Source organism: Schistocerca piceifrons, chromosome 3, assembly GCF_021461385.2.
Source record: "Schistocerca piceifrons isolate TAMUIC-IGC-003096 chromosome 3, iqSchPice1.1, whole genome shotgun sequence".
NCBI lineage: Eukaryota > Metazoa > Arthropoda > Insecta > Orthoptera > Acrididae > Schistocerca > Schistocerca piceifrons.
The window spans coordinates 776,306,473-776,328,937 of NC_060140.1; the positions used below are offsets into that span (position 1 = coordinate 776,306,473).

At 39.8% G+C, this 22,465-nt stretch overlaps 1 protein-coding gene across 2 annotated transcripts; it reads left to right on the top strand.

Moving 5' to 3' along the window:
* The first annotated feature begins 368 nt into the window (after positions 1-368).
* On the top strand, positions 369-21,495 carry LOC124789439 (zinc finger and SCAN domain-containing protein 10). 2 transcript variants are annotated; one of them, XM_047256788.1, is made up of 4 exons: positions 369-528; positions 1,236-1,400; positions 15,085-16,455; positions 19,793-21,495. In XM_047256788.1, the coding sequence occupies exons 2-4, from the start codon at positions 1,313-1,315 to the stop codon at positions 21,148-21,150; spliced, it is 2,817 nt and encodes a 938-aa protein (XP_047112744.1). In that variant the 5' UTR covers positions 369-528; positions 1,236-1,312; the 3' UTR covers positions 21,151-21,495. The 2 variants fall into 2 exon arrangements, with proteins under 2 accessions (XP_047112744.1, XP_047112745.1); XM_047256789.1 differs by having other exon boundaries at positions 15,085-16,371.
* Positions 21,496-22,465: the final 970 nt, after the last annotated feature.

Sequence of the window (22,465 nt, forward strand, 5' to 3'; positions counted from 1 at the left end):
GCGCGCTCGCATCTGACGCGGGGCGCCTCAGGCTGCAGCTCCGGGGACGCAACCAAGTGCACAGTTCGCAGTCGTTAAAGTACAGAGCAGCCCGCGATTTTTTCCCCCGTCTCTCTTCCGTGGGTACTAGTGTGTGTGGGTGCGTATGTGTGTGTGTATATGTATGTGTGTGTGATATTGATTTAGGGCGTGCTTGTCTGTCGCCTGCGCCGCGAGCTGGCCATGCAGGCACGTGAGACGGCGACGTGGCAACGGCGCGGCGCGGCGGGCTGCGGGAGCGAGTCTGTAGCGCGGAACATGAGGTCGGCCGTCTCCTGCTGCCGACTCGGGAGCACCGAGCTGGTCCGGCGCGCGCCTGTGCTGCAAAAAGTGCTCTGCTGCTTCAACAAATTCGTGGCCGCGGGAAGCCGTACTGCCACCGCATAGATGGCGATTGCGTCCTCGTCGGCAGTACCGCCTGTTCACCTGTGTTATTATTTTCTAGTGCGACAAACAGTGCCCGGTATTTTAAGGAAAACTGCACGTCGGGTGAGTTATTTCTGTTTGCGGGAGAGGAGATTCTTTCGGGTGTCAGCTCTCGCATCCCTGTCTGGCCCGGGTAGAGGGGGGAAAGCCTAGTAGCGTGAAGGCATAAGCACTCGGCGTACACCGGAGCGCAATGCTTTGTTGGTGTTTACAAATTTTATGTGACAGCTCCGGCTGTAACGCGTTACACTCTGGAGTTTTTGCGCCGAATGCCACTGTTTCTCACTGATGCGTTCACTTTCGTGTTTCTTCGCCATATCGTATTTTCCGAAGTGGTTTTCTTCGTCTTTCGAACACCGGTGGATGAACGGAAACATTGGGTTTTAAGCTCGTTCTTCGTGTTTTTATCAAGTTAACAGAGCCTTCAGTGCATTTGTGTGATTGTTGAAATGACATTATGGTGAAAAGTGTACGTCCTAAGTGTATGTCACAAGATTAATTTTCTTTAGAGCTATTTTTTACCGTAGCGCTGGAGGTGGTCTGTCAATAATTTTTAACCTTTGTCACACTGGTGTGCGAGTTTTGTGTCGCTTTCTGATTCCAGACAAGCCTAAGAAACTGTGTTACTGTCGCTTATTTACTTTCATAATTTGAAAATTTACGCTGAAATCTTCCCCTGTTTCATTTAATATCCTGTAGTAATCGAAAATAGTTTCTCGATTTGCGTGCGTAGGAAAGGCAGTGTACTTCAACATATTTGTGTTTTTCAGGAAAATTAATATGCATCGACAGATGGGTTCTATAGCAACCATGGATTGTTAATGTTTGCTGGTGATGAAGAGCAGATATGGCAATAAATTTCTCGGCATCATTTGCTGCTTACTTAGCAGCAGGACTGAAGGTTCCCAGACAGTTTATGTACTGTATTGCTCAAGGTAAGAACATAGAAATATCCGCAAATTATCTTTGTGTGATGATCTTAACGGCTGAACAATCTACTACAGTTTCCTTTGGAGTTTGTGAAACTCTTGTAACAGCACACTTTGCAAATCTATTGTTGCCCTTCGTCTGTGGTCCGCTTTGCATCAGGGATCTAAACAAATTTTAATGCATTAAGTTTTGAACCACAACTACACACTGTGAAATGAGCTGGAGAAGAATAAATGTAGCATCGCGTCAGTTGACCACAACGAGCGGTCACTGCCTATTACATCTTGTCAATACCGATTTGTGATAGGCCTCATTTTCGCTCATTTAGTGGCAGTCTCGCCGATACCAAAGTCCTCGACATTACCTAGTTGCAAGTACTGAAATTATTTGTAAACATGATCGTTTTTCTTCTGTAATACAAAGTGCAGAATGTGCTCCAGTGCTGATTGCTAAAGCAGAGAAAATTTCGCATCCCATAGTTGCCTGTTCACATGTTTTGTTTACTTTACCAGCTCTATTGTTTTATTAGAACAGTCTTCGTTTTTCTCATGTGTGTGGTGATCCTGCATCAGCACATTTTCATATCAAAATGAATTTTCCCAAACATGTAGTGCAATCGTTTCTTTATTTCTGCCTTAACAAACCAAAAGCTATCTTTTTTCCTTCTGAGTCTATTAATGACAGTGTTTCATGTACTGCAGTGATTAAAATCAAAACTGTAATACTCCCATTAATTTTGGAAAACCTAATAGGCAAAATGGACTGCGTTGCATTTCATAAACAGTTTTGTGTAAAACTAATAGAAGTCGGAGTTATGTATGGTTAGAATATGGCTGAACCATTTAATGTGTATCAGTGTTTACATTGCTAGGCCAGTTACTGTCTAGCCACTAAAAGAGGTAAACATCGAGAATCTTTTTCTGCAGATTGAAATTGTGTTCACTGGAATAGATTTTGAAACATTATTGAGCAATTGATGCAATTTACATGTCAAAATCTTTCAGTTACGTAAGTGCTTCAATACAAATTATCATAACTGCATTGTCTCTCAACACCTAATTTGCACAAAGGACTATTTGTAGACATACTGGTAGTTAGTTGGATTGGCTCCTGTCACAATAATACTAGGCCTAACCAAATTCTTCCTTAATCATAACTATTAGGTTAGATTTTATGTGTCACATTTCTATTATACTAAACTAAATAAAAATTAAATATATAACAACATTTTGAACTTTTGATATTTACTGGCAGTAATTGATAGGTTGTTTACAGTGGTAGTAGGCCTATCCACAGTCTGTTTTAAAATGCTAGTTTGTGGAAGTGATGCAGTGAAGTTCCAAGTCTCTATGACTTTTCTGATTCCAGATGCAGTCATTGGAAATATGTAGTAAAAATGTTCTACAACATTAGTAAGTGTTTCACATATCTTATATGTGAAGCAAACACTTAAGTTATCCTAAATCATTTGCCAGCAACTAATGTTTACTCAACAGAGAGAACAAACTGTTCTGATGATATTATTCTTGATGTTTGTCTGTTATATGGCAGTGGGCAGAAAAGTGTATTTCTGCAGTATCATGGTCACAGTACATATCAGATTCACAGGACCAAATGATCCATGCTATCACAGCTTTCATGGTCTTAATATACTCATTCAATACTTTTCTGCAGATATGAAATGTTGAGATCACCTTAGACCAGTCAGTATAAAAACAAAACTTCCGTTTTGAAAGTTAATAGTACCCAAGGTCAGTAGCTGTTATTAACAGAAGAGCATGAAGCACAGAAAATATCTGTCTGAAGGTGTGATGTTATCTTTGAATTTGGATATATAGTTTTCAGACTTGAGTTACATTTTTTTTAGTTTGTTGAATTTATACTAAATCATGTTAGAATAGCAGTATTGTCTGAGCCCAGGGAAGTTCTGTCCATGTTGTGTAGCTGTTGATGTCTTTAATCTTCTCTTAAACTGCATCTCTTATGGAGTTTCCTAAGTTCTCAGTAAGCCACCAGTTCTGACACCATGCAACTCAATGCTGTGTTTCTCTTTGGAGCATGTAGCCATATTTTCAAATTAATTTGCAGTATGAAGGTAAACTGACTTGTTCCATCATTATGATTTATCATGCAAATGATCCATGAAACATGAAACTGACTGACTAAGTAGCAGCTTTATTCCTTACCTAATAACATCAACTTCGAGAACTGTCGTAACCTCCAAACTGCAAAAATTTAATTTATGCTATGACATCATTGTATTGAAATACAGCTGTGTGTGTTGTTAGAGTGTCTTACGTCTTCATTATAATGCAGAGTAAATTTCATTTTCTGATCAGTTTACTAGTGTACGTGTATAACTTGTCGTGTTATTCCAGTGTTATTCCAGTGTTAATATATACTTCAGCTTTTCTATTGTGTGGCTTTGCAGTTAGTGAACAATGTGATTACATCAAAATGATTACATATAGGTAGCCATTTCTAAAGTCGCAGAGAGAACTTTCCTTGTTACTTTGTGGGAGGCAAATTTGAAATTAGTAATTGTTATTTATAATGATTGCCTCTTAAAGAGAGCATTTAACTTGAGTTCCTTCATAATAATTTTTTTCCGATTTTTCTCCGCCACGTTCACTGCATGTGTCTTCTGTTGCTTTGTTGTCTGCTTTAATCTGGAAGTTTCAAATTTATGTTTTTTGTTAGTATTCCTCAACTGTCCCGATCTTTTATGTTTTCTGTTATTGTGCATAGTTGCTTGACACCACATTTAATTTCCTTTGTCCACTTTGTTTTTCCACTGCCTGAATTTGTGACTTAGGTACTTTTTCTTGTGATTCTGTTCTTTTCGACCTTTCTTCAAAACTGATAATTATTTTTATTATTTTAAATAATGGAAAGTGCAGGGTGGAATAACAATAACATTATGAAAAGGATGGGTTGCTACTCACCGCATAGAGGAGATGTTAAGTTGCAGACAGACACAGTGAAAAGTCTTTCCATTGTGCCTGTCTGCAACTTAGTGTCTCCTCGATAAGGCGAGTAGCAGTCTATCCTTTTCATAATACTATTATCATTTTAATTGTTTGTGTAAAATAATACATAGACAAGACATAATAATTCTGCTAGCTTATGGACAAATCCTTCTTTAGAGCCCCGCTCCCCCAGCTCACACACACACACACACACACACACACACACCTGTACATTGCATGGGCATTGCAGCTCGTCTTGCATAAGAGCTTCGGTGTCGATGACACAAGAAGTCAGCTTGGACATTGTAACCACACAGGTTTGTTTGTGTGCGTCTTTTTAAGGTATCTACTTACTTGTCCATGGACCATTTAGTACAGTTGTAGCAGACGTGTCAGAAACACAGAAATAATATGCACATAAAAACATTAATGAAGTAGGATAGGATAAGGTGAGGATAGGGCAGGAAGTCAGCCATGATATAACCAAAGGAACCTTCCCAGCATTCTCCATAACAAGGGAAACCATGGAAAAACCAAATCAGAATGGCCGGACAGGGAATAAATGCCAGGCCTCCCAAATGTGAGTGCATTATATTAAGATTGGAGTGACTACCTTGCTCGGTACGTTTTTGGAAGGGGAATCACAAAATACATTGATGACACCGTGACTGCAATATGCACAGATGAACAAGAAATTTTGGGTAAAAAAGGAAAACAAACTGCTCCAGAAAAGTGAAAGCTCATGAACTAACTGCACTTCAAAAAGAGCAACATGTTGTAGATAAATCATGAAACACTGATACAAAGCATCAAAAAATAAAGCACACAAGTATGTTATGTGGCACTGCTAGTACATGATACAGTGTAATACATGAACACACAAAAAGCTACTGACACTAAAACCATCATAGATTAGATTAGATTAGATTAATACTAGTTCCATGGATCATGAATACGATATTTCGTAATGATGTGGAACGAGTCGAATTTTCCAATACATGACATTATTAGGTTAATTTAACAACATACTTAAGTTAATATAACAACTTTATTTTTTGTGTTTTTTTGTTTTCTTTATTTTTTATTTTTTTAATATTTTTGTTTTTTTTTTCTTTTTTTTTCTTAATTTATATCTAAAAATTCCTCTATGGAGTAGAAGGAGTTGTCATTCAGAAATTCTTTTAATTTCTTCTTAAATACTTGTTGGTTATCTGTCAGACTTTTGATACTATTTGGTAAGTGACCAAAGACTTTAGTGCCAGTATAATTCACCCCTTTATGTGCCAAAGTTAGGTTTAATCTTGAATAGTGAAGATCGTCCTTTCTCCTAGTATTGTAGTTATGCACACTGCTATTACTTTTGAATTGGGTTTGGTTGTTAATAACAAATTTCATAAGAGAGTATATATACTGAGAAGCTACTGTGAATATCCCTAGATCCTGAAATAAATGTCTGCAGGATGATCTTGGGTGGACTCCAGCTATTATTCTGATTACACGCTTTTGTGCAATAAATACTTTATTCCTCAGTGATGAATTACCCCAAAATATGATGCCATATGAAAGCAATGAGTGAAAATAGGCGTAGTAAGCTAATTTACTAAGATGTTTATCACCAAAATTTACAATGACTCTTATTGCATAAGTAGCTGAACTCAAACGTTTCAGCAGATCATCAATGTGTTTCTTCCAATTTAATCTCTCATCAATGGACATACCTAAAAATTTGGAATATTCTACCTTAGCTATATGCTTCTGATTAAGGTCTATATTTATTAATGGCGTCATACCATTCACTGTACAGAACTGTATGTACTGTGTCTTATCAAAATTCAGTGAGAGTCTGTTTACAAGGAACCACTTAGTAATTTTCTGAAAGACAGTATTGACAATTTCATCAGTTAATTCTTGTTTGTCAGGTGTGATTACTATACTTGTATCATCAGCGAAGAGAACTAACTTTGCCTCTTCATGAATATAGAATGGCAAGTCATTAATATATAATAAGAACAACAAAGGACCCAAGACTGACCCTTGTGGAACCCCATTCTTGATAGTTCCCCAGTTTGAGGAATGTGCTGATCTTTGCATGTTACGAGAACTACTTATTTCAACTTTCTGCACTCTTCCAGTTAGGTACGAATTAAACCATTTGTGCACTGTCCCACTCATGCCACAATACTTGAGCTTGTCTAGCAGAATTTCATGATATACACAATCAAAAGCCTTTGAGAGATCACAAAAAATCCCAATGGGTGGTGTTCGGTTATTCAGATCATTCAAAATTTGACTGGTGAAAGCATATATGGCATTTTCTGTTGAAATAATTAGGCTCCCTTCCAGTGGGGGTGTGTTACAATGCATGTTAAATTCAGGAAACAGGAACACAGCACACAACAGCAGAAAACAATCTTTGCAAAGACACACATCATAGATGGTTCATCAGTTAACAGAATTAAAGGAACTCAACAATAACTGATGGCCCAGTAATCACATAAGTAAATAAATTCATTTACATTATTGAAACATTATATGTGATATTGTCTTCAGCACTGTTGTGGAACATGCCCCATACTCACACATTAAGGCTCAAAAAGTTGTAGGTCATGATAACATCAACTTGGTTGTTGTACCAACTCAGCAATTTGGAGTTGGATTTCTTATTGAAATATTGTTTCTTTATTTGTAAACACATTTCAACAAGAAATCATTTTAACTCTGATCGATAATCCATTTCCATCTGCAACATCTGTATACAAGTTAGCAGTGGCTCACATGCATTTGACTACAAGTTGTTCTAACTTGTTAAATGGGGTCAAAGTAAATGTTACCAGAGACATCGAACAAAGGAAATATGTTCATACATTTTAATGGAATGATTTGAAAGGTTGGTTTAAGTGCTCACTATGCATAAGAAATGGATGCATGTGGTGGAAAGAAACTGGAGTTTGAGTAGGAAAAAAAAGAGCAGGCGGCATACGAAATCCATTTACAGAGTGAATGACCTTCCTTTTTACATTTGTTTTTTGTTTCTTACCAGAATGGTAGTTTTTATTTATTTAGCTTTGCTGCTGTCCGTTGTTAGTTATTCTGTCATAGCAGCCAACTTGCTTTCAGGTGTTTTAATAGCTGCATGATAATAAATTTAGATTGTCTTCATCACTGTTGTGGAACATGTGCCATACTCACATTAAGGCTCAACAAGTTGTAAGTCGTCGCAACATCAACTTGGTTGTTACACTGACTCAGCAATTTGGAACTGGATTTCTTATTGAAATAGTGTTTGTTTATTTGTAAACAATTCTTTATATGTTGCTGTAACAATCTGGCTACAGCTGCGTGTAGAATTCAGTATAAGTGAAAACCAAAATATCAGTCATCAGAAGGAGCTTTATTCAGTGTAAGTGATACAGTAGACAAGAGAAAAGATAAGGGTTTTCTTTGAAACAATCGATCGCTGAATGCTTTGAATTTCATTTTCGTAGGCAACTTGGTCTGTTTTTCTCACATAAAAGAACTGTTAGACTAATTTTCAATGTCATTTTCCACTGTTCTTGTAGGCCACTGTTCAATGTGATTTCTAACAATGCCTTCCAGTACATATTATCCGCCATGAGATTTGCAGCCAATAATATGGAATCATTGAAAAGAAGTGCAGCATTTAGTCACTGAACACTAGAGCATTGCACATAGAAAAACAGTTCCTTAACCATGGAGCAGAAACTTATACTCAGTAGTGTGGGTTGTATTTTCTACAAGCTTTCAGCAGAAATGGAACATTAAGCAACAAGCTTCAAATTGTGAAATTTAAGCTAAAAGACTTCTTGAGATACACCTATTTTGGGTAAGAGATTCATCCAATTTTTTCGTATTTGATGTATTGTATATGTACATAATATGCACCAAAATACTGTCTACGTCTGCACCTATATATATACTCTGGAAACCACTATGAAGTGCGTGAAAAGGAGTACCTCCCATTGTACTAGTTGGTATGGCTTTTTCCCATTCCATAAATCATAAATTTTATAATACTTAATATTTGGTAGTTTGCTATTTGAATATTGGTCCACATAAATTATCAGTGTTTAAAAACTGCAGTCAAGAGGTAAGAAAATTCATTGTTGTGAGATGCTCAGCCTGCCCTCACCCACCCCCACCCCCACCTGAATCTCCCGCTACATTTTCAGGAGCTTCTTATGGCATCATCTTCCTCCCCATACCTGGAATTCTCAGGGTTGGTTTCCTCCCACCCCCAGCCACCCACCCTGGGGACACACCTTAAGCTACTTCTATCATACATCTGTTGATGACTCTCCATAAAAATCAGCAATACAGTCGCAAATTTTCTCAACACCCCTTAGAATTGTAGTTTGATAGCCACGAGCCATTACTTTCAGTATGTCGTATGAGTAAAGTTTGAGTTTGGTTTCACATGATTTCTATAACCTGTACTGTAACGTTTCTAAATTTACCTTGCTACTTTGGTAATTTATAAAGAAAAATGCATTAAATTTGTAACAAATGTTGCCAATGATGAAAGTAGACTTTGAGCTCAATCAATTGCTCCAAACGTATTGACATTGTCACTTCACCAACTTGCAGCCAGTTGGCATGTAGACCTAGGGTTATGACGTAGATCAGTCTGTCACCACACGCAAGAATACCCATGGGGAGGGGGCATTATCACACTCAAATTCTATCTTCGTTTTGACTATAAGTATCTTACAAAATATAGAAATTTTTGTTATAATGTAGTCTCATTTGTGCATATTATGGCAGGTTTCGTAATCATTATGTTGTGATTCTTTCCACGGCGAAGAAAACTACACCTACACAGAAACGGAGAGAATGAAAATGTTATGTTTATTCTTTGGTTTGCTGTGGTTTATGCCTTTTTATCCAAAAGCTATCATAATGTAGAATCAACATTTGGATTGTTCTGAAACTGTCTCAATCCTTGTCTCCAGTGTCTATAGCTGTTCCTTGTATGTACAGCATAAATAGTAAAAGATTTTTGGAAGAAAAATCATTTATCTTTTAGTTGAACCCCATTCTGGCTTAATCTAAACTAGATACCATCATTTTCTTTGCTATTTGTTTAGAAATATCATATATATTTCCTTGTTGGCTTTCTTTTTGGATACATACCACTTTTGCAGAATTCCACAAAAATTGATATTTTATTCATGAGAGTTACTTGAGTATACTGGAACTTTTGCAGGTGAAGTGTTTGTATGTGATTCTACCTCTTTGGGATGTTACAATTTGTTTCTTGCCACACTGAAATTGGTGATGTCTTCTGCCAGATACAGTATGATGTGTAATTCCATGTTATGGACAGTATTAGTCAGGATCTGCTCAGGTATCACAGTGATTTTCTCACCAGTAAATTGCTTCAGCTGTTCAATTGTGTGAAACTGTCTACCTTACACCCACCATTTGAACGCACACTGCAAGAAAAAGTGTGGCACGCCAGAACTGATATATTATGGGAAAATATATTACTGTAACTTTACCAAGTTGTGTGCATATGTGTGGCAAATTGCCTGTCTTGCTGGAAGCAGACCTTTGTATTTTGGGGAAAGGCCAGCTGCTTGGAAAATGTGTTGGAAGTTCGCAAAAACATATCAACTCATACCCCAGTCAAGAAACACGGAGCCAGTAATCGGCAACTGGGGGATGTGTTCCAGACACCAACCTCTTCCACCATGAAGAGGTTTGACCTGAATAGTGGTTGTATTGCTGGAGCCCAGAATTGTGTAACTTGAGATTTGATGAGGCCAGATAAGTGACACCACATCATCTTTATATGCGCCAGGCTGTTCCAACTTGGCCCCGTGAGGCACAGGTGCCCATGAGTGCCTGACAGCTCACCTGTTTATAAGCTACTCACCGGACACCCGTACTGAAACTCGTTCACACCTTGTTCTGTCATATGCCCACATGAACTTGGCTGTAGCATAAGGTCACAAATATGGCCAACTCCTTGTAAGAACTCTTTGCCCACCTCTCTCTGCAGGCATTTGACGTGGAACAGCCTGATCTATAGAAAATAGAAACTGCTACAACTATTCATAGTGTTCCAAACCTTTAGTAGATACAACTCCTGGCACCAGGTAATGGAATGTTAATCCTCGTGCGAGCATGCTTTTGTACAAAGTGCGCCAGCCACAAATAACAGTGTCTTGTACCATTCAATTTTGTTGTTTTAAAATTGTGAGCCCATATCTATTCCTTCATTATTGCTTCAGCTAACTCTGTGATAAGTTGTGTTGTTGTATGTCCGCGAGAGGAGTAGTAATATAAAATAAGCAGTGAGCTAGGTGAGAAAAAATTTACGATCTGTGCAAGAAAACGACCCAGATTCCTAGCTAGCAGCATAAATCCACAATAAGGCAGTTATCTATGAGATAATTAGCAATCAAATAAGCAAATTGGCTGGGATCTGAAGCAGTTGTGCTGTTTAACACTTTGAGTGGATCATTACTGAGTGGTAACACTTCTGCACAGCAATAGGCTGATATAATGAAAGTTAATTTCATTATTGTGTAATTAAACAGTGATCTAGCTTTTATAATGTAAGCTTATTTTATCATTGTTTGACTGAACTATGATTAAACTGTAACTTTGCTCATAGCTTTTTACCTTGGTGACATAAAGACAGCTATTCTTGGTGTGTAAGAAGTACGCCATATGCTCAATCGTATTATGAAAATTGTCACACCCATGTGAGGGTTAATGTTAATAGGTATGCAAAATGATACTTTATTTAATGCTGTATGGTGTCATACTCCTCATTCACTGTCTCACACAAAATAAACAACAGCGCCAATACAGTACTAATCCTGCCAATAAACATCATATGTGATATGTTGTTCCAATAACACAGTCATATCGTATTTAGTTTCATTGTCATGATTGTTATTTCCTTATTGCTATCCAACAAGAACATTGTGAGTGATTAAAATGGAAATTTTTCAGACTACTGTTGTGGTATCCTCGTAAAACTGTACAGGAGGCTTTTCATTAGTCTTGTATAGCACATGTCATTCAAGAGCAGAATACAAAACAGGCTTGCGGCATCTCAGTTTGACGTGAAACAGTCCAATAGATATTGTTTCACAGCTCAGAATTGATTATTTTGTCTTATTGAGGGAACCTATAACACCCCCCCTGCTTCCCGGGATTTGCGAAATTACAAGTTGACAATGACCGTGAATTATGAATTTTGACCTGCGTCGGGATAAGGCACCCGAATCCAAAGTAAATAATGATTATTCCATGGGAAACAGGAGACGTTATAACTTGATCGTTATTGAATGAGTAATTTCATTCAATAACGGTCGGTAAATGAAATAATGAAAATAATTTGGAAATAAATTTTGCCAATGGAAATTTTGCCAAAAGAAATGATTAAGTTGTAAAAGCAATTAAAAAATTGGTCGCCAGCTCAACTGATGAGCGACAGTACTGTTAAGTATGTGAATAATTGTGTCAAAAATAAAGTTTACCTGTTTGTAGCGTAGCAGGTGGAACAGGAACTTTTACGTAAGTGCTGTGTCAGTAGTCATATAAAACAATTTCATAACAATCTAATTACACTTAAACATTAATTTTGATAGATATTTTGTTCATAATTTGTCAGCTAAGTGCAATGCTGACAACACAGATAATTATCTATCGAGATTTCGAATAATGGACTGTCATTTTGTCTTTAAAATTAGGTACTTTGCACAGTTTAATGTACTGATAATGAAATATATTGCCAATAATTGATTAACTATGTTTTGAATGATAATAATTCGTTAATTGGGGGATTGTCAGGTGGAATAAGCTTTATAGTTTCGTGAAATATCCTTGAATTAACTTCAGCTGAATATGCATTGAAATAAATCTTAATAATCAAATTTATTACTTCAGTCTATTATTAAGTTACTACGGGTGGCGTAAGCTTATTAAGTACAACAATTAACTACGATAACCAGTCTGAAATTTACTCTTCACTGTCTATGCAAATAATGTGATTATTAACATATTTTCTCTTGACAATGGCAGACACACTCGGTTCAATAAGGTAAGGATTGGAAGGAACCTACTTGGTGTTCTTGTCGGGTGGAATGTAACTGCAACACTTCAATTATAAAGTGCTTGTTATTAACTGTTCAACTTCAGAGAAAGGCACAGTCACTGGCAAGCCTTCTACAATTTTATCCTATGAAAATTATGTAGATCTTACTTCCCTTGTTGTCGGTGGATCAACGGAAGTCCACGGCAGCGACACAATGTGGCATCGGGCTTTTACTGTTGCGACCTGGGCCCACCATGCGCTTCACATTTAAGTCCTCGTTTCTTCAGCTCTATGCTCATTAATCCATAATAACTTTCCCGGCCATGCTTCCAAATATGCCGACCATTACTTTCCCGTCGTACTTAGATCCACACACTAGCCGTTAGATGTAACACAGCTAGGACTAGCAGCACTCGACTGTACTTCTTACTCGGAGCACGGCGTTACTGCTATTACTACCCACTGGTGCGCTCCCTCACCCAGAGGCGCGACAAAACAATCTCTCTGACTTCAATGTTAACTAAATATGCCCCGACTTGCCAGTGTTAAATATTACATAATTTAAACATAGTATTTACAATACATATTTACACTAGACAATACATTGTATACAAACAGTTTCATGTGTTAAATAAGCGAAAAAATTCATGGCAAGGACTGCGTTGTAGCATTACAAACCGTATACAAGGTAGAACAAGAGTACTGCTGTAGACATTATTTTTCTGTTTTGTTATTTCATTGTTCTTGTTAACTTTTCAAGATATAAAAACATATTTATCACTTTCTTTTTCCTTTATTTTGTTACACATCAAGGAAACTCGCAATGCCAGATTATCAAATTACCTATTAATGGGCTGCAGGAAGTTATGATCTGTCATAGCCCAATAGGCAAGTTTTTGCACAATTCCAATATTTCTATGGTGAACACATTTGGTACATACATCATCTAAAATACATGACCAAAATGTAACCAGGGATGTAGATTTATTCATTCATGTGTTTATTCTCTCATAATTCATCCTGCATAATTTTCCATCATTTCTTGATAGGAAATCCTTGAAACCTGTGGCTTAAAGTGCAAGTATTCCATTTCAGTGACAATGTCATGCAGGCAGACCTATTCTTGTGTCTTGTCACAAAGAAAACTGCAAGCAAATTTCATGTCTCTGAGCTTACAGTTCATTCATGAGCAAGTGAAGGATACAGCAAAACAAACCTTTAAAAAACGCTGAAAGAAACTTTGCAAGAGTTTACTGCTTAAATGGCTGTGGCAACTTTCCCCCCCACACAGTTCCATTTCTGATGCGGTGACAAAGCAACAATTCAAGACTAGAGCTTGGTGCAAAGTGAATTTGTATGGAAGACTTCAAATGTTGTTACAGCTTGTCACAACCCGGTGTTACCAGTTAAAAGAGGGGCATTGACAATTTTATTTTCAGTCACAATCACAATTAAATTTTACAGCTATTATTGGTTTCAATGTTTAAATAATCTATAGATAGAAGTCTTACTGTGGCTGTTGATTCATGGAGCAAAGTTGGCCAGCAGCCACATGCACAGCTGTTGAGTGCTACATAGATGACACTGACTGAAAGCCACAGTGTGGAAGGCAATCGGCAAATAACTTAAATGTCAAATAGTAGTAGCTGTAAAAATTATTTTCATTTGTTTGTTTTATAAATAAATAACAATTGCTGATACTCCATCGATATAAGGCAGAGTTTAAACACATTACTTACTAGTCATCTTTCATGTGTAGAGAAATTATAGAGTTGAGATTTATCTGTACATTTGTCAGATTTAATTCATAATGAGATGAGGGAAAAAACCATACTGCTTGAGTGGGAATAATTTCCCTTACATTATTTTCCTTCATATTACACCTTTATTTTATATGTTTTTCTCTGATCTCTCCAGTTGTCTTTGCAGTGTCTACAACCAATTTAATTGTAACAACAGGCCATATTATTTCAATTTTTAACATCAGATGGTGGCCACTGGTGACAGCCCAACTGCCCTTCGTCTGACCATAATCCTCCTCCTTCCCATCTGATTATACCATTGCAATATGACTATAGTATGATTAAAAGTACGCGTTAAGTTGACACTTGAATATTGGAGCTTAATGTGACCGTCAGAGAACATCACAAGTGAAGTCGCTGAGGTCACCAACAGACCACATCAATGCATCATTTCAGTTCCAGATTTTTAGTAGTGTGATGTACATGTGTAATGTACTATTTGTACATGTGTAATACACTATTTGGCACTGCCTAACAGCCTATTAAACTGTCTGTAGTCACACTAGGCAAAATCATGTTCTGTCTGTGTTTGCAGCATGCTACTTGGTGACAGAACTTTATGTGGTACACAGCTGACAGCGAATTTGGCAACACTCTTGTGCCATGTGGCAGATGTCAAATAACGAATAGTTTTAATTACACCGTAGCAGCACAAAAACACAAGTAGCAGTTGATGACACTCCTACTAGTGAATCTCTCAGAGAATATTGTGTGTATTATTTCTTTTCAGTTTCCAGCAGATAATATTTATATGTAGCCTGTAAATTTTTTTAAACCTAGTTATTGTGTTTTGTTTGCAAGGAATTTTTATATGATTTCTATCATTTTACCTTTCTCTCAATTGCAGATACTGGAGCATTGTATGTCCCATATAAAGATGGTACTGACAGGCAACAAGCCCAAGCTGGACAGTGGGCTACAGGTCCACTGCAAGATGGAACTGGTGGCTACCATCCACAGCAACAAGGTGGTTCATCAGCTTCAGGAAGTCCTCAGCAGTCGTGTGGGGATCCTGAGACTGTGGCACCTCCACCACCACCAACACAGCCCCCACAACAACAGCAACAAGGCACAATGACATCGCCTGTCCCCTCCCCGTATCCACCACCACAGGATGCTACAGCACCACCACAACAGACACCTGTAGAGGATGATCCTCAGCAACATTCCCCAACACAGCAGCAGCAAGGGACACCACAGCAGCAGCAGACACAGCCTCAGCCACAGCAACCCCCAGCATCACAGCAGCCAGCTCCTCCACAACAGCAGCAGCAGCATCAAGCTGATGTTGAACAGCAGCAGCAACAACAACAACAGCAGCAACAGAGAGTTGTTACAGCAGCACAGTGTTTCCCACAAGAGTTACAGCAACAGCAGCAGCAACAACAACAGCAGCAGCAGCACCAAGTTGATGTTGAGCAACAGCAGAGGGTGGCTGCTGCAGTAGCAGCTGCTCAATGTTTTCCTCCAGCAGATATGCAACAGCAGCATCAACAACAGCAGCAGCAGCAACAGCAACATCTGGCATATGCGACACAACATTACTTCAAGGATCAGCGTCACACACCAGGAATGCCACCACATGTGCTCACGCCGAGTGGCTTTACTGCCCTTCATTACTTGAAGCAACCGGGAGTGATGTTAACTTCACTTGGTACAATGGGCATGGGAGATGGAAGTGGTGTAGGTCTGGGGACGAGCATCACTGACGGGACAGGTGTGGGTGTCGGTGCAGTTGCATACCCGAATGTTCAGGTAGATGTGCGCTCACTGCCTGATATCATCCAGCAGCAACAGCAAGCCCAGCATCAAGCACAACAACAACAGGCTCAAGGTCCGGGAACAGGAAAACCGGGGCGGGGAGGCAACGGTTCGGGCTCAGAGCTCAGGCTTTTCAAGTGTCTTACGTGTGGCAAGGACTTCAAGCAGAAATCAACACTGTTGCAGCACGAACGTATCCATACTGACAGCCGCCCTTACGGTTGCCCCGAATGTGGAAAGCGGTTCCGACAACAGTCCCATCTGACACAGCACCTACGCATCCACGCCAATGAGAAGCCTTACGCCTGCGCATACTGCGAGCGCTCCTTCCGGCAACGTGCCATCCTCAACCAGCACCTGCGCATCCATTCGGGTGAGAAGCCTTACCGGTGCCCGCAGTGCGGCAAGCACTTCCGCCAGAAGGCCATCCTCAACCAGCACGTCCGCACACACCAAGGCGAGCGCCCCACTACTTCTAGTCCTCCTCACGATAACGCCAGGGCAAAGTTGGCCGCGCTCTTTGAGCTCTTTAGTAGACCGAGTCTTCTCCCTTTGCTGGGCGGCTCGTTGAAGATCCAACAGCCCGATTAAATGTAATTAACAATAAGAGATAAGAAGTACTGTGTCGTTTCAATTTTTGGCTGCGTGTCCATTCCGTTCTCGGAAACTGTATTCCAGCTTGTAGTATTTTGTGGGATCTCTCTTTCCTGTTTGAGATAACAAGTTCATTTAACATAGACTGGAAGAGAGATATTTAAATTTGCTTTAGTGAAACAAATATCTCATGAGAATTGGATATATGAAATTTATTTCGTATTTTAAAGCAGCAAAACCTTGTTAACTTTCTCAGGAACTTTTTGCCGATTTTTAGTTGCTTTTTACTGGTGCTGAAGAATCTCAGTGGTATTTCCAAAGCAGTGTAGTTCCAGTTTGTACCAGGTGTCATGTAAGAGGTCCCTAATCATATTACTGTCATGTCTGTAATGATTGGCAGAATAGCTATATTCATCAAACACGGTGTAAATCTTGTCATGCCTAACTGATATAGTCAGGCACATTCAGTCTTGAGGCTTTGGATCTACAGCAGCATATCTCTCTTTTATTGAATCCTTTATCACATTTCTCTTAATTAACTCTTACAGAGAGGATAGATGCCTACTCACTATAAAGTTGACACATTGAGTTGCAGACAGACACAATGAAAAGACTGTTACACATTAAGGTTTTGGACAAAGCCTTTGTCAGGAAAGCAGAACACACATGCATTCACATAAGCAAGCACATCTCCTAGACACTTGATCACTATCTCTGGCTGCTCAAGTCAGATTGAAATCCAATCCATTGTGGAGTGGGGAAAGGGGGGGGGGGGGGGGTGGATAGCAGGGTACAAGTAGGGGAAGAGGAAACAGTGCTGTCTGGTGGAGTGTGCAGGGACTAGAGATGGCAGACAAGGCTATCTGGTGCAGCATCAGGAGACTGTGCGAGAGGGAGGGAATGGAAAAAAGGGAGACTAACAGAGAAGGGGAAAAGGTTGGCGAGTATATTGGCAGAGAACAGTGCACAATAAGGATGGGGACGTGAGTTGGGAGGAGGTGATAGGACAAAAGCGGCAGAAACTGTTTGGTAGAGGGTGTGGCAACAGTAGGTTGCCATAGGCCTAGGCTGGGATAATTTTGGGAGAGGAGAATATGTTGGAAGGTAACTCCAAAGGTTAACTCCCATCTGTGCATTTCAGAAAAGCTGGTGGTGGAGGGGAGGATCCAGATGGCCTGGGTTGCTAAGCAGCTGTTGAAACCAAGCTCGTTATGTTCAGCTGCATGTTATGCAACAGGATGGTCCACTTTGCTCTTGGCCACAGTTTGATGGGGGCTATCCTTATTGGTTGATATCTGATTGGAAGTCATAGCAATATCAAAAGCTGAACAATGATTACAGGAGAGATGGTACACGACATGGCTGCTTTTACAGGTGGCCCAGGTAGAGTAAGCCATGACAGGACTGGAATAGAAAGTGCTGGATGGTTGGATTTGACAGGACTTGCTCTTGGTTCTTCCACAGGGATCATATCCCTGTGGAAAGGGTCAACCAGCTATCCACCAGGGTGAATGACCACCGCCAAACTGTGGCTAAGAGCAAAGTGGACCACCCTGTTGCACAACATGTTGTTGATGAATGCAACATGCTTGACTTCAGTGGCTGCTTCACATCCTGGGCCATCTGTATCCTCCCCTCTACCACCAGCTTTTCTGAACTGTGCAGATGGGAGTTATCCTTACAACACATTCTCAACTCCCAAAACCGAGCGAGGTGGCGCAGTGGCTAGCACACTGGACTCGCATTTGGGAGGACGACGATTCAGTCCAGCGTCCGGCCATCCTGATTTAGGTTTTCCGTGATTTCCCTAAATCGCTCCAGGCAAATGCCGGGATTGTTTCTTTGAAAGGGCACGGCCGACTTCCTTCCCCGTCCTTCCCTAATCCGATGAGACCGATGACCTCGCTGTCTGGTCTCCTTCCCCAAACAACCCAACCCAACTCCCAAAATCATCTCGGACTCAACCTATGGTAACCTACTATCTCACACCCTCCTCCCAACAGTTCCCTCCCCTTCTCTCGTATCACCTCCTCACAACTCACGTCCCCACCCTCCTTGTGCACTGCTGTCTGCAAGTGCACTAACCAATCTTTTTCCCTTCTCTGCTCCCCTCCTTTCTGCTCCCTTTTTCCCCTTCCCTTCATCTCTCACAGAGATATTGCGCTGGGTAGCCTTTTCTGCCACTTCTACTCCCCACACACTCCGTGAGGCAGCACTGTTTCCTCTTCCCCCACTTGTACCCTGCTGTTCCTTCCCCTTTCCTGCTCCACTACGGACTGGATCTTGATTTCAGTTTCAGTAAGGCCTGAGCAACCAGAGGTAGCAGACCTGTTTGTGATGTGTGCTTGCTTGTCTGAATACATGTGTATTTCTCTTTTCTAATGAAAGCTTTGGTCAATAATTCGATGTGTAACAGTGTTTTTGTTTCGCCTGTCTGTAACTCAACGTGTCATCCTTACAGTGATTAGCGATCTATCCTTCCCATAATTGTTGATATTCCAACCTGAATTTTCCATTTCTGTTAATTAAGATTTATTGACTGTGCCTTTACCTACATTTCCAAACCTTCTCTTCTTGCATCTTTTTTTTTTCCAGCAGACACACTAAAGATTCCAAATACTCGGGACTCTGTGCCTGTCAATGTTTCTGAAGGCCAGCTCGGGATTTCCAATCTGTTTTTTGGATGTGGTTATTGTATTTGTCATTATTAATTTTGAGAGATTTTTTTGTTAAAGTAGTAGAATACATGTGACAGATGGGTCCCTTACCAATCCATGAAAACTTGTCACATAAAAGGATTCATCCTAGGAAATTCACAAGCCATTTGTCAGTTGCCAGAATGTTGGCAAGTTGAATGTCATCATTTAATTAGAAACACTTGTATCTGTGTATATCAGATAACTGAAACATGCAAGAACATTTCTCAAGCAAAGGTTTTCTTTCATAAAATGATACAACTATCTGTTGGCAAGCGGTGCAATACCCACACAAGATTGTTATTTTCTTATAGATTCAAGAAAGTGAAAGAACTGGATTGCTTTCTGTAGGGAAATATGTTGTAAAACTGTTAGTAGCTATTATTTTCCACTTCATAACTTTCTAATTAATTGCTGCACAAGGTTTTGTTGTCCTTATGTCATTGCATGAGTCAACATTTATAAGTGGAACACTTATACATCATTATTTTGTTTATTTTACAGATGTGAGTCCTCATTTGGTGTTCAAGAATGGTATGACGCCTACCCTGTGGCCTCAAGATGTGCCATACCCACCTGATGCTGAGAAGGATGATGCAGCTTCTACATTTGGGAATCCTGAAGACGGCAGTGTGCCACCGGACCAGGCTCGTAGCAATGGGCAGTGTTTTTCTCCTGACAGTGCTGGCAATGTGCAACAATATCAAGCATATTTCAAGGATGCCAAGGGTATGAACCATTCAGTGTTTGGAAATGGGGGTCCTGCAAACTTTGGGGCGCTTCAGTACTTAAAACAGGGTCAGGTAAAGCCTGGTGGACTGCTGCCCGATGTAATACAGCACGGGAGAAGTGCAGGGATGCCCCTTTATGTGCGCTGTCCTATTTGCCAAAAGGAGTTCAAGCAGAAATCGACATTGCTGCAACACGGTTGCATCCATATAGAGTCCAGGCCATATCCGTGCCCAGAGTGTGGTAAGCGGTTTCGACAACAATCTCACCTCACACAACATCTTCGAATACATACAAATGAGAAGCCTTACGGCTGTGTATACTGTGGTCGAAATTTCAGGCAGCGGACGATCCTCAATCAGCATATTCGTATTCACACAGGTGAGAAACCATATAAATGTGGACAATGTGGAAAAGACTTCCGCCAGAAGGCCATTCTCGATCAGCACACTCGTACACATCAAGGTGATAGGCCGTTCTGCTGTCCGATGCCTAACTGCAGGCGGCGCTTTGCGACGGAGCCAGAAGTGAAGAAGCACATAGACAACCACATGAATCCACATGCTGCAAAATCTAGACGTGCTAACACGGCGGGTGTTGGTGTTCTGGAAGCAAAACATCATCCCGGAGCCACAGTACTGGGAGGTGAAAGGGGTCCTCCAACTCTGCTGACACGGGGCATTCCACCCACAGCTGTAGTGAAGCCCGAACTGTATTTCCCACAGTGTTACGCACCTACATTCAATCATCAGCCACCACCGCCCCCTCCTCCGCCTCCACCTAATGCCCAGTTTGCCACACCACAGGGTGCCAGTGGTAGCATAAGTGGTGGGAGCATTAATGGTGCTACAATCAATGGTAACACTATTAATGGAAACAGTATTAATGGTACTACGATCAATGCAAATGCCATCAATGGTAATACCATTGGGGCTGCTAGTAATCTCAGCAATCTCAGTGGGAGCAATCTCAGTGGAGGCAGCATCACTGCCGGTAGTCTAAATGGCGGTGGCATTAATGGTGCCAGTAGCAGCAACAATAGCACAAATAATAATCAGAGTCCTGTGATGAATTCACCTGCCCCTGAGTACAAGTCTGTGCCCCCACAAACATCCAGTCTGCCGGCCCAGTGACTAGCGGCTGCCCTTCTCTAGCCATCGGGACCCGGCACGCTGCCACATTTTGCTGGTAGTGCTGCCGGACCCATCAAGCATGAGCCTTGTTGGGAGATGTCCCCCTGTGCTGAGAATGGGCAGGGATACTATGAAGTTATACACTCTGTATGAACTGCTCAGTGAACATTTCACTGTAAAAACTGTTTGACTGAACTTTGGTTGTGATACAACCAATAAAATGTGTTTGGGAGTCAATTAGTCCCACTGTACAAAAAATGACAGCTTGATTGACATCGTTATAAATGCCGGTTACTGACCAGTCCTAGACTGATGATATAGTATGTGATAGATATTATTTGAAAAGATTTTAAATTGTTCATACTTGATAGAGAAATAATTATAATCACTTGAACAATACTGTATAAATATAGTGACACAGTAGTTTATTAACAAAGTGAAATGAAAATAGCTCCGCTATATATTAAAAACACAACACATATATAAATAAATAAAATATATATATATATATATATATTAAAAATATATACATAGATAACTTTTATATTAATACTCTACTAATATTCCTTAATACAAAGAGGTTGGAGATTGGAAATAAATGTAGATAATATATTTTAAATGTTTTGTGTAAGGTGCTGATATAACTGAGAACTGTATTGGGCAGGTAGGTTTGTATCACAGTTTTATAGTACATACAGAATGAATGCAGTTGTTACGAATGTGCTTTAGCAGGACTGGTGTGATGTATTGAATTTATAACAGCTTTCTTGAAATGTTTCTCTTTTTCACTGTTATAAATGCAAATTAAGGCCTAGATATTTTAAATGTGGTTCTACATGTTTTATAATCTGTTGTGTTATTCATACTGTCTTCTGGGTTGGTTGACTTTTTTTGTGATTATCTGGCGCTTTTCCATAGAAAACTAGTATGTGATATTAGCAGACTGGTAAACTTCTGCTGCCACTAGTGCTGTTCTTTGTTGATTCTAAATCATTTTATGATTCTTCAGAAGAGTTAACTTGGTAAACTAGATGTTCAGTGTACAATGTTAATTATCCCTTGTGCTTCAGAGGCTCAAAGAGTGGAATGCAAATAATGGTGCCTGATATTCATATTACACACCATGTCATCCATATAATGGAGGCAAAAGTTATGGAGATAGTGTAAGAACATACCCTGGGGAAAAACGTGAATCCTTGTTCTGAAAGCAAATTCTGTTACAGTAGATGAGTAAATTCCTGTTTTTGTATTATATTTATCTGTATAGCTTTTGAAGTGATAGAAATTTTGTTGAAGGTTCAGTTAACGTAGAAAG

Excerpts from the sequence above, each read along its gene's own strand:
- LOC124789439 (XM_047256788.1), top strand. The coding sequence starts at position 1,313 with ATGGCAATAAATTTCTCGGCATCATTTGCTGCTTACTTAGCAGCAGGA. Across the intron at positions 1,401-15,084 it reads TATGTACTGTATTGCTCAAG|ATACTGGAGCATTGTATGTC; the intron begins GTAAGAACATAG and ends TCTCAATTGCAG. Across the intron at positions 16,456-19,792 it reads GCACGTCCGCACACACCAAG|ATGTGAGTCCTCATTTGGTG; the intron begins GCGAGCGCCCCA and ends TTTATTTTACAG.